The sequence below is a fragment of the Rhipicephalus sanguineus genome, chromosome 7 (genome assembly GCF_013339695.2).
Source record: "Rhipicephalus sanguineus isolate Rsan-2018 chromosome 7, BIME_Rsan_1.4, whole genome shotgun sequence".
In the NCBI taxonomy this organism is placed as follows: Eukaryota; Metazoa; Arthropoda; class Arachnida; order Ixodida; family Ixodidae; genus Rhipicephalus; species Rhipicephalus sanguineus.
The window spans coordinates 97,515,899-97,528,298 of NC_051182.1; the positions used below are offsets into that span (position 1 = coordinate 97,515,899).

Genomic DNA, 12,400 nt, shown 5'->3' on the forward strand with positions numbered 1-12,400 from the left:
ACAAAAAAATTCTGCAGATCCCATGTACCGTGGGACTCGATGTTATGCGAAGCATGCGCGGGATTGTGACTGGCGTAATTTTTCACATTGAACGAAACGTTACAGAATGACGCAAGAGAAATATGGAAGAGGTATACGCACACGCATATGTTGAAGAGTTGCATATTTATTATATACCAGTCGTTTACAGTTGCGTAACGATGCCAACAGCAACATGGGTGTTACCAACACCAGTCTCGTATGCTGATATGTAGTGCTTATATTCTACAATACTGGATAGCGCGAATCTAAACAGGACAAAGAAGGAACACAGATGCACAGGACAGGCGTTACTCGCACCTAAGTTTCAATCAGGAAAAGTTTCCCTAAATATCTACACAGCCTAGGGGCACGCGCAGACGCACTGCACGTACGTAGTAGTCATAGTTACAGTTGTTATGCTTATACTTGTCCCTTATGACGGAGAACGCACGCACGTTTCACGAACCTGTGTGTATGTGTAGAAGGGAGTCTTGACAGTTCTTGAACAAGGTCATCATCACCCTGATAAGTAAGCATCAGCAGCTGGACCGGTATTGTTAATCGGATCCATTCGTGATCGCTGCTATGAGGAGTCTAAATGTAGTGAAGGGCGAGGTATAGTGCAGATGGTAGAAATCTTGTATGCCTCTTACGATGAAATGGTCTATGATGACTCCTGTCGTGGACGTGGAAGCAAGGTGTTTTGATGCCCTCTCCACAACCAAGCTGTCTTTCACAGAGTATAAAGACCAAGCGTTGTTGGGTCTTGATAAATCAATGTTAAAGTCACCGGCAATGATGACAGGCTTGGTTCTCTCGGCAGATTTATTGTAGGAAACATTGACTCCGGGTTTTGCGTAATCAACGTGGTCCACGTTGCGGACCACGTGGATGAGTGGATGGTAGTTGAGCACCTTCGAGGGGTGTTCTGTCTTCAGCTTCCTCAGTTTTCTTGCGTCCGCCGCGGTGGCGTAGTGGTTAAGGTGCTCGGCTGCTGACCCGTAGGTCGCGGGTTCGATACCGGCCGCGGCGGTCGTATTTCGTGGCGGCAAAATGCTAGATGCCCATGTTCTGTGCGATCTCGGTACACGTTAAAGAATAACCGATGGTCAGAATTTTTGGAGCACTTCGCTACGGTGCCCCTCAAAAACATATCGTGGTACTGGGGCGTAATACCCAAACAATTATTATTATTATCACTTTCCTTGCGTGTCGATGTGTGTGTGTTCGCGGTTACTGTGTTGGTTGAGACTTTATCACCTGTGGCACATGCCCGCATAACATTAACTCTGGTTTACGGGTATGTGCCACACGTGACTGAGAGAAAGGGTTTCATGACGTAGTCGACACGTATTTTACGTTATTCATGTCATGACCAGTGAATCGTGTTTGTCATACACTGATCCCCTGCTATGCCAATTTTGGTATATTACAAGTTATGGAGACGATCAGGCGAGCACCCAGACGTAGGCGGCTAGATAGATAGATAGATAGATAGATAGATAGATAGATAGATAGATAGATAGATAGATAGATAGATAGATAGATAGATAGATAGATAGATAGATAGATAGATAGATAGATAGATAGATAGATAGAAACTGCCAAAGTGCCTGAGGTTCGCTAAGAAATGATTCGCATTTAAAAGAGTAGCAGGTGCGTATAAAGATATCTTACGCTATCAACTGCCGACAGGAGTCACAAAAAGCAGTTTCGTCATGTTTAAAGCATTTGAATGTCTTGGGGCTGCATAAACGGAGGATGCGGGCTCTTAAGAGATCTATATAAAGATACGCATGAAGTTTTGTCTTAATGACAAGCATTATATTCAGCAGCAGAATGGGAAATTGGGCTGGTTGGAATACTTGCATGATTGATGCAGCACTAAAACACGAGATCTGAAGAAAAGAGCGCACAGGACAATGGCTGCTTGAGCTTAGCCATTTCTGATATTCTGCTTAGTCATTTCTGATAAGGTACCACTGCTCACTGAGTATATACCGAACTTTTCGCCTATGTCCGACATAGCAACGTTTTAAATGCGAAGCATTTTTTAGCGAATTTCTGCGACTTTGAGCGTATCTATCTATCTATCTATCTATCTATCTATCTATCTATCTATCTATCTATCTATCTATCTATCTATCTATCTATCTATCTATCTATCTATCTATCTATCTATCTATCTATCTATCTATCTATCTATCTATCTATCTATCTATCTAGCTAGCTAGCTAGCTAGCTAGCTAGCTAGCTAGCCGCCTACGACTTTGTGCTCTCCTGGCCGTCTCGTTAATCGGATGTATACCAAAACTGGTGTGGCATAACATGACCTTATTACGAACATAAATGACAGGTCATAACATGAAAATCATGACATGCATCTCATGAACAGCACGATTTACATTCCACGGCCTTTGGGCTCTTGCGGCTGTTCCGTTTTTTTCATATATACCAAAATTGGTATGACGTGACAGGAGTTCATGACAAACATAATGACAAGTCCTAACGTGCAAATCATGACACGCATGTCATGTGCAGCATGATTTACATGACATGGTCTTGGGGTGCTCGCGGCCGTTTAGATGAATGGATATATACGTAAACTGGTATGACGAGACATCTCTGTATGACGAACATAACTGACACGTGAGAACGTGGAAATCATGACATGCATGTCATGTACGACATTGTTTACATGCCATGCTCATAGCGCACTCGCGGCCGTTTCGTTAAATTGATATACACCAGAATTGGTGTTGTGCGATGTGACTGTATAAAGGACATGAATAACAGGTGGTAACATGAAAACCATGACATACATGTCATGTATGTCATGATTTACATGCCTCACTCATGGTGCATTCGCGGCCGTTTCGCTCGATTGATGTACACCAAAATTGGAAGTGCGCGACACGACTGTATGACGAACGTAAATGAGAGGTGGCAACATAAAAATCATGACATGCAAGTCATGTACGACATGATTTAAAGGCCACGCTCATGGTGCGCTAGCGGCCGTTTTGCTCGTTTGATATACACCAAAATTGGTACTGCGCGATGTGACTGCATGACGAACATAAATGACAGGGGTTAACGTGCGAATCATGTTATGCATGTCATGTACGGTATGATTTACATGGCGCTGTCATGGTGCGCTTCCGGCGGTTTTGTTAACTGGATATATATAGCAAAATTGGTATGGCATGACACGAGTGCAGAATGATCATGAATGACAGGCCCTTCATTGTATATACTAGAATACACGTTTCATAGGCACGGTATATACCAGATTGTACATGCATGCGTGCATGGCAAACATGCGATATATGAACGAGATGCCATGGCATGAATGGTCTTATTTGGCTCAAATACACACAAGGCGATATATGCAGCTCTTTGCTGGCTGCTTCGCATTACATCGATTCCCACAGTGCGTGTGATCTGCCGGATTTTTATGACAAAAGATGGCAGCGTTTTATCCCGTCGCTGAACATCTTAGTGAGTTCAAGTTATTTTGCCGCCCGTTCAAACTGGCAATATTCCTGATATCAGTAGCACAGTTTCTTCCTAGAATTTTCTCGCACTTGCCTACAAGGATTGGTATGCTTTTTGGTGCACTTACCTCTTGCAGTTCCAAATTCTCCGTCCTCATGTGCTATCATATGTGCAGCGGAAGGGGAGAAGCCTAGCGGAAACGATATTTTTCGACCTAACACTGTAGTAGCAGTGTGAATCTTCGATACGTCCACAAGGGACCTTGGTCTGAAGCGGAGCCTGCGTAGAAAGAATTAGAGACGTATTTCCTGTCACAACAGTTATTTTCACATCACAAGAACAAAAAGTGCTCTAAAATATTTTATTCGTTGTCTTTCATTCATAGCTGTATGTTTTCTTTGTTTGGCAAGTTCTGCTCGGCGTTTTACTGCATGGTAATGGTATCATCAGAAACAATGGCAACACCAGTGTCGAAATGAAGAAAGTTTGTTTATTTTAGGGCGCTAGAAGGCCAATGTAAGGCGGTTGTGCTACAGATTGCACTTTAATCATTTGCATAAGCTTACGCAGAAGTTACGAATTTCTTTGGTAGGGAAGAAGCGGCTTCTGCAAGAATTTTTACTTCTTATTCAATCGCACCTCATGCAATCATGCATGTGCGCCCGTGATCAAAAGTATCCGGACCATTGCCATCCGTATACTTTTGCCGTTTGCGCCGTCTGGTGGCGAGACGTCTGCTGTCGAGAGCATTTCTCTGACAAATTCCGTCAGAGTAATGCTATCAACAGATATTCCGCCCAAGCAATGCTGCTGACATCAGAGGCATCCCGACTAGACGGCGTAGATTCGATTTCGACTCGCGCTTCCGTAGTGCGCATACTTTAGCTCACACGTGTAGCTGCGCAGAGAAGAGCAGGTGAGGGATTTTTCTACGCAACACAGCTGAAACTTCATAAAAGATGGAGGGAAGTATGCAACTGCAATGTAGTACATATTACGCTCGTATGACTTGTAACATAGGCAAAGGCATGCTACGGTGCTAATATATTGCTTCCGCAACCCCTCGCAGAGCCCACTGCGTCCACGTAGCCCTAAGCGTTACTACCATCACCTTGCTGTCAACAGACTTTTCAGCGTAGACGTACATATTATCTGTTGGGGCTCATATTTGTTGCCCTCGTTCAGTAATGATTTTGCCACATTGAGATTAAGGGATCACTAATGTCCCAATATAATTTATGCTAAGTGCTTTAGGTGGCAAAAGATAAAAAAAATTCTGAGTTCTCAACTTGCTAAGTAATTCTTCATTTCTCGTACTTATCTGAGCTAAACATTCGTAGCCCACGTCGTGAAAATACAGTACGGTATGAAATTCATTGCTTTTTTTTTTACCAGGTACCTCATAAACGCATTGGTGTTTTCTTTCAGCGTCTGCCCTCGGCCCGCTCCGCTGGCGATGTAGCTTCTGGTGGCATCATCCAGATTGGCCTCACCCAAGCGCTCAATGTCGTCTATGGTAACCACTGTTTCGTCTTGGTCGTCTTGTCTGGGCATTGCGTTGACGCTGTTGAACTCCACTGCAATAATCGTATTTGTATCGAGTGACAGCCCCCCAAAAAGTGTTCGTAAGATTGAGCAAGAAAAATGTGTAGTTGGGATTGTTAAATCACAATTTAGGAACATGGCTGATTCGAGTCAACGCCTTTCTTGCTGCTAACATTTTTGTAATGTCCCGTAGTTTACTATGTCTAACGAAAAGCTTGCGTTCTTCGGGAACTATGGGAACATTGCATAATACAAGTTCATTTATGTTTGAAACTAATAAGGTATGAAAGTCTGAAAAGCATATCTATTAAAACACACCTCGCAGCCTGGGTGCATCAGCAAATACTGCCGCCACATTACCTTTTCCTATTGCTTTAACAACTTTAGTTTGTTTTTCAGCCTTATACGTTGACGTTTATTCATGTATTCGTGGGTTGTAAGATCCCTTGATTTTGCATGCACTCTTAATGTATCTGAGCATGTTGTATCAGGTCTTGTTCAATAATAATATCTGGGGTTTAACGTCCCGAAACCACGATATGATTATGAGGGATGCCGTAGTGGGCGGCTCCGGCAATTTCAATCACCTGGGTTTCTGTAACGTGCGCCTTAATCTAAGCACACGGGCCTCAAACATTTCCGCCTCCATCGAAAATGCAGCCACCGCGGCCGGGATTCGATCCCGCGACCGTCGGGTGAGCAGTCGAGCGATATAACCACTAGACTACCGAGGCGGGGCTCAGTTCTTGTTCGCCTATATTTCACGGTTTCTTGCACTAACTACGAGAACTGCATGTATATTTCTGATGTTTATCATCATATCAAATGCCAGAGCTTTCATGAAATAAGTCAATCGAGCTGCTTGTATACCACCATGTACCATTTGTTGTGGTAAATAAAGGTTCAGTGATATGAAGTCCTTGGAAACTCTCAGTTAATAGTTGCAAGCAACCAAGAATATACTGTTTCCTTGATGGTAATTGAACATGCACAGGGACAGAAAGTGACTGACGCGGCATCTCCGAGATCTATTCCGGTTCGCTTGAATAATGCAGTCGCAGTTACAAATCGTGATAGTTATATTTATTCATTCGTAGCCGCTTAATTGATTGCTAGGCACTAGTCTTCATAATTTAACGGCACATATTAACACTGGGCACTATCACAGGGCTGCAATAAGCGCATGCTTTCAAATGCAGGAGTCCGTACACTCACGTTGTAATAGGCTGAGGAAAAGGAGGAGAGCGATGACAGTCACGAATTAAGGAGTACTGGCAACATGGTTCTTCAACCACGCAGGGTGCTCTAGGCGTCCTTGTCGCCACACAGGTTCTACGAAAAGAAAGAAACTGGCGAAACAATGAATGTACAATGAAGGCGGAGCACTGGAGAATTATCAGTACGCCTTTTCTATCATCAGAACTGCTTCACTGGGGTGTACGATGAGGAAGCACTGCACTAAAGAGTGCGGCACTTTTACACAAGCTCTTCAAGACAGTGCAGCATTGATCGTGACGTTTGCAGGCTTTTCTATTCACACGCTGCCTGCGAAACGCTTTCAGGCTTGCTTTTTACTGGAATGCTGGTAAGTGAACAGTATTTGGTGTATTCCAGGAAAAGAAGGTGCAGTAGTAATGTTATATACATTACGCAAGATTTTAAATATATACCACGCAAGGGCGATCATCACGTGAAATTAAAGCAGAAAAAAAGTATCTTCCTGCTTATTCGCCGACCTGATGACACAATGCAGCAGCTGTGCGGTTGTTCTTGGCTTACCAAAGCGGATGTGGCAGCTGTACAGCTAAATCAGTATGATCTTGCGGATTACAACTTATGAGGACATTATTTTATTGTAGAAGGTTGCTCTACCTTTTAATTGTGTATAACAGGATGGCAGTAGTTGCAGTAACTACAATGTAGGCGAAGAAGGCTGTGTAATTTGTTCTCTTTTCTCATACGGTAGCTGGGCATCCCCAATAGTAAATATTGTTGCATGGTTGTGATGGTGAAGAAAGGCAAACGCAGTCGACAAAGCTGGCAAGCTTTCTTGGTCGAACCTATTCCCAGATCAATAACTAACACTCAGAGTGCCCCGAAAGCGACCAGCGCAGGCGTCGGTCGTCTGTCATATACTTATCTGTGAAGCGCGTCGACATTTAAAGATGTAACATTTACGATGCCACTGCTAGTGTTGGTGGCCGCGTTAGTTTCAGAATCAACTACAGTGTTCGCATTCTGAGCGCAATATAATCAGAAGAGTCTAAAGTAATCGGGAAGGTTCGCAGACATTCCGGCTCGGCCTGCACAAGGCAATGAATACACACGTAAGGGGTCGGTTACATGAAAAATAGAAAAAAAAATGAGCGTGGTGCGCGTGGCAGTACGTAGCAATCACACATAGAGGCAAGGCAAGCAATCAATCTCCAAGGAAATTTAAGCCTTGTTGTTTCTTCACCTGCAGAACAGTGTTGAGTTGTTGTTTTTTCTTGTTTTTTTTCTTCCTTTTGCAGAGAGGCTAAGTTTTTCCTAGCATGAAAACGACGAACCCAGCCTTCAACAGACACGTACACAAGAAGAGAAGAAATACGACCACACACGCTGGGACTCACAACAGTTTAATGAAAAAACATCTACTCGAAAAGGAAACCAAAAACGCCAGCAGTACTAAGTATGCCTCGTGTCCACCTAAGTATGCAGCACTAAGTATGCCCAAGTATGCCTTGTGTCCTCCTTTTCATCCTCTTGTTTCCTTGCGCTGAAACATAGACATGCAGTACCAACTAGCCCACCAGTCGGTGTCACGTGATGTTGTGATTTTAGTGACATGATTGGCTGCTACTCAGAGTCCATTGAATATGAGATAAGCATAGCTACGCCATCACCCCTTTTTGCCTGTGGGGTTCATGTAGAACTATTTATCAGTTGGAAATGTAAATACAGCCACTTCCAAAGCAAACCACGTTTCTGAAAACATCTCTACGTTAAAGAATACTTGCGGTTGAATGAAAGATGATTCCAGTTCATGCTGTTTCTTTATACCCGACCTAAGGTTTAAATGGACGCAAGTAAGGTTTACCTTGCAACAAGTGTGATACAGTCAATAAAAGTTTCTAAGCTGTAGAAGGTATCTCCATGCAGTTGAGTGAAGCATAAGGAGAATATCAAATGAATATCAGTAGAGCAACAATGCAATGCAGCGTAACCGTGTATCATAGATCATCAAGGACAGCCAAATAACCCTCTCTTTTCCCGACTACAGTCTGCCCTTACAATGTCATGGAAAACGACAGCCATTCTTCTCTGTCCAGTCTTTTGCGCAGCAGCAGCAGCTCTCGGTTTTGTTGGGTCCTGTTCTCAGTAACTGCAACGCCCGATAAAGCATTCCTTAGGGTTTTCCGTTCTTCCAGCCACTGGTCACGCGTAGATTGCTGGGCAAGTCGGACTATAATTCCATGGTGATGTTTTGCCTTTGATGTAACTCCCCATCAACTCTAGCGGATTAGCCATCTTTGCCACATCATTCAAATTACACTGTAAATCCTCGCTAGGCTTATCTTTCATATTTGTTATTCTACTGCGAAACTCGAGGGCATTCACGGTCGCTTTCAGTTGATGAATGTCATCTGATGTGCAGTTCCCCCTCTAATATCCCTAAGCGTCTCCTTGAACTACTAACATCTTTTCCCTGCTTAACTAAAAGGCGTCGTCATACTTCTGGGACAATAGCTGGATTGAGTCCTTAATTTCCCCAGCATGAGCAGTCCTTAATCTCCCCGTACACCTTTCGCTTTTAATGAACGGCAAGCAGTGCATCGCCATACCCTGCGGCCACTCTCGCCGTTAGTTTTGTACGTTGACTCCGACCAGCCTGAACAACTACCAACTACGAAAGAAGCGGAATGGTCCGAGGGACTCTTTTCTGTATTATAACAAGCAAAGAAACCGACAGACAGTTAAGGCAAGGAAATCAAGGGGGACATGATTGTGCGGTTTCTATTCTACTAGTGGGATCATTCTCACTTAAACTGATAAGAATTAGAACGGAAGAAGAATCACCCTTTCCGTTGGTCGCATCCGAATCCACCACCTTCCAATTAAGCGTCCGATGCTCTACCATTTGACCTACCGATGGAGGGCACTCCCTCGTCCACATTTTATAGGGTATTTATGTGTGCTTCTTACCTAAGGAGTGTTAGCCAGCGCCACTCGTAGCCCAGACTCAAATAGTAGAGCATCGGACGTGTAATTCGAAGGATGTTGGTTCGGATCACACCGTCGTAAAGAGCGGTTCTTTGTACACTTAAATTGCTTTCAACTTAAGTCAGAATCATTGCACTACAGTTAACAAACCACAAAACAATGTCCCCTATGATTTCCTTGGCTTAATTGTCTGTCGGTGTTAGTAGTGCATAATACAGAAAACGAGCCCCTGAGACACTTCCCGTTCTTTCGTACTTTCATAGCGTGGGCTTCGTGCTGGCAGACTTGATGCCCTCGGTAGCATGCGAGGTTTACTGGTCAGCCGCCACCTTGTGCGAAGATCATGCGCCCCGTGACGCCCTCTGGCAAAAAAGAGTCTTCCACACTAGCCGCATGGGCTACAAGTGGCGCTGGCTAACAATCCTAGGTATTAGGTACACATAAATGTCCTGCAAATAAGTCGACGAGTGAGGGCCCTCCGTCGTAGCTCAAATGGTAGAGCATAGGACGCGCAATACAAAGGTTGCGGGCTCGGATTCCACCGGCGGAAAGGGTGAATCTTCGTTCCCTTTAATTCTTTCCATTTTAGTGAGAATCGTTGCACTACCATTAACAAACCGCAAAAGAATGTCCCCTAATATTTCGTTGGCCTAATTATTTGTCGGTTTCATTAGTTGAGTGTAATGCCAAAAGGTAAGGGGATTCAAATTTGTTGCACTTCAGGACGCATCAATCACAAGGGCGGGGCTCATCCCAGGACTCGCATGTGGTTGCCGTGATACGTGGTCCAGCGACTCAGAGTAGCACTCATTTCGCACTCAATTAGGCAGCATTCAGTTTTGCAAAGGACACATTTACCACTCACTCAGCACTGAACAAATCACTAAAACGCGGTGGCTATGGTGGTAGCGGTACAGCAGCGATATTAAAAAAAAAAGCAAACTCACCAACCTGGTTAGGAAAAAAAAGCAGATTCACCGAACGTCCTTTCACCACCGCAGCGGCCGCCCGTAAGTCCAGGTGCGATATGAGGACCTCGGGAACACGACAACTCTTCTGCGTGGTCAGTGACGTCTAGATGCAGTTCCGCAGCCACGGCAGCAATTAGTACGTAGTCTGATGGGTGAACAAAAATTGACCGTTGAGAAAGAGCGCCGCTTTAGAAAATAGGACCCGGCGCGTCGATTCCAGCAAGGCAGAATCCGTCAAGCACCGCCCGCCCAGATGCAGGATACGAACCTGGGTCGGAAAAAGAGAGCAGATAAGGCGAACGTTCTTTCTCCATCGCCGCTTCTACACGTGTATCCAGGTACGATAATGGCGCCGGAAGCACGACAACGCTTCCGCGGGTTCAGTTACGTAAGGATGCCGTTTCGCAGTCACTGCAGCAGTTTTCAGGTAGTCTATGTAGGCAAGAAGAAGCAGATAAGGCGGACGTCCTTTCACCACCGCCGCTGCCATCCGTTTGATTATCGCTTCAGAATACCTCCACAAAGCCGGCCTTGAGAAACGGCTGTAGAAAAAATAAAATATCGCGTTTATTGGTTCTTGGGGCACAAACGAACCTAATCACAAAAAGTCAGAATGGAAAGAATGGTGCATATTCGTTTGTTTCGTTTGTATAGTTTGTATCGTTCTTATGTGTGGTACATAGTTTGTATCAAATTTTATACATTGGGTGTTCATTGAATGATACTGAAGGCTCGTCCAAGTCGTTCTTCCGGACTTGTGATGTTAAAAAACACATTTCTTTTCTTCTCCAGGCAAAGTGTGATGCCACATATGTGAACAAGTGATGGAGCTGAACTCATTCTCTCTCGCCACGCACTTTTTGCAGCGCAGCCTCTGGTTTGTTAACAGTAGGAAATGTCTAATACCAACTTTCCCTACTTCGGCATTGGGCTCTTTCGGTGGAACGTTCTCTTTTCTTTTTTAAGATGTGATGGTAAGTTAGGCGGCCGTCCGTTTTCTTTTTCACACGCAGCATCAGGTTCTGTGACAGCGCCGCAATACATCCACGCAGATTCATTGGCTTAAAGAACTGTTCGCCCGATTGGTGCCTATGAAGATTGCACGGATTTACTGCAAGGATGAAAATCCTGCGGCACACGAAGGCTATTCTTGTTCTCTACACGGTATTCATGGAAGCCTTGTCCAAGTTTGTTTAAGACTTTTCCGTCACAAAAAACAACGCGTAAGTATACACCTCGCAGATGCACGTCAAGTAAAGAAAACAATATATTTATAGTGAAAGTCAAGCAAGAAGCATCAAACAATGGCTCAGTAACTTGTGTTTTAAATGCACAACCGATTTCATTCCCTGCTTTAGGTCACAACGCTTTTACACTCGTTTAATTTATGCAGCTCACACAAAAAGGCATATAGGGCGCGTTCAAGTAACGCCCACTGTATCAAATTCGATACGGGTGAAATTCCAACGCTGCTGTAAAGTCCGAAGATACCTAACATCCTAAAAAATTTTGACGCGTTGTCAGAAAATATACGAGGATTAAAACTGACATCAACTATTGGAAAATATGAGCAGTATTTACCTTTTCTGGAGTAAAAGGATCCAGGTGAAATACCGCGACGTGTAGTAGCCGAGGCTGCCATCTTCCAAACTGAAGTAGCGGTGGTAGTAACAAGAGATATCGAGACTCGAAAACACTCTTCAACGTTCCGTAAGCGCCATCAACCGGCCCTCGTGCTTTCAGGCTCGGTTGGTAGCAGCGGGTGTAGCTTCTAACTTGGCGTATCAAATATGATACGCCAGGCGACATGCCTCCATCACCAGTTCTATCACTAGAACAATTGCAATCGCATTTGGCACCCGAGAAAAGCGATTCCCTTACGTGCAAAGGCTTATGGTGGTGTCGTCGTCGCTCCCGGCGCCGTACGCGCCAAACACCACCGCGGGTTCGAGCACTGGGAGCTTCATGCAGGGCGCCGCGTCCTCGTTCGTCCCGCGCCCGTGTACTGTTCGAACTGCTGCGCGCGAGAACTCGGCCCATCACCGCGAAGGGACGGCGAGCCGTCGCGCGCAGCTAGAGGGAGACCCTAGGCGACACTCTCCAAATCAGTGATTTATTACGGGGGATTTTAATACAAGAGAACAATAATTCGTTACAACCAA

The 12,400-nt window shown here is 44.6% G+C and overlaps 1 protein-coding gene across 2 annotated transcripts in view; it reads right to left on the minus strand.

Annotated features, from left to right (window-relative positions):
• The window catches only part of LOC119399628 (2-Hydroxyacid oxidase 1), a 135,130-nt gene that overhangs the window by 18,024 nt on the left and 104,706 nt on the right, over window positions 1-12,400 (minus strand). The window contains exons 1-4 of one of the 2 annotated variants that reach the window (XM_037666434.2): window positions 10,219-10,502; window positions 6,280-6,396; window positions 4,919-5,096; window positions 3,647-3,798 (exon numbers count right to left, since the gene is read on the minus strand). In XM_037666434.2, coding sequence (XP_037522362.1) covers window positions 3,647-3,798; window positions 4,919-5,073 — 307 coding nt within the window. In that variant the 5' untranslated portion in view covers window positions 5,074-5,096; window positions 6,280-6,396; window positions 10,219-10,502. Of the gene's footprint in view, window positions 1-3,646; window positions 3,799-4,918; window positions 5,097-6,279; window positions 6,397-10,218; window positions 10,503-12,400 lie in introns of those variants that run through there. The other variant, XM_049417798.1, reaches the window with a different exon arrangement.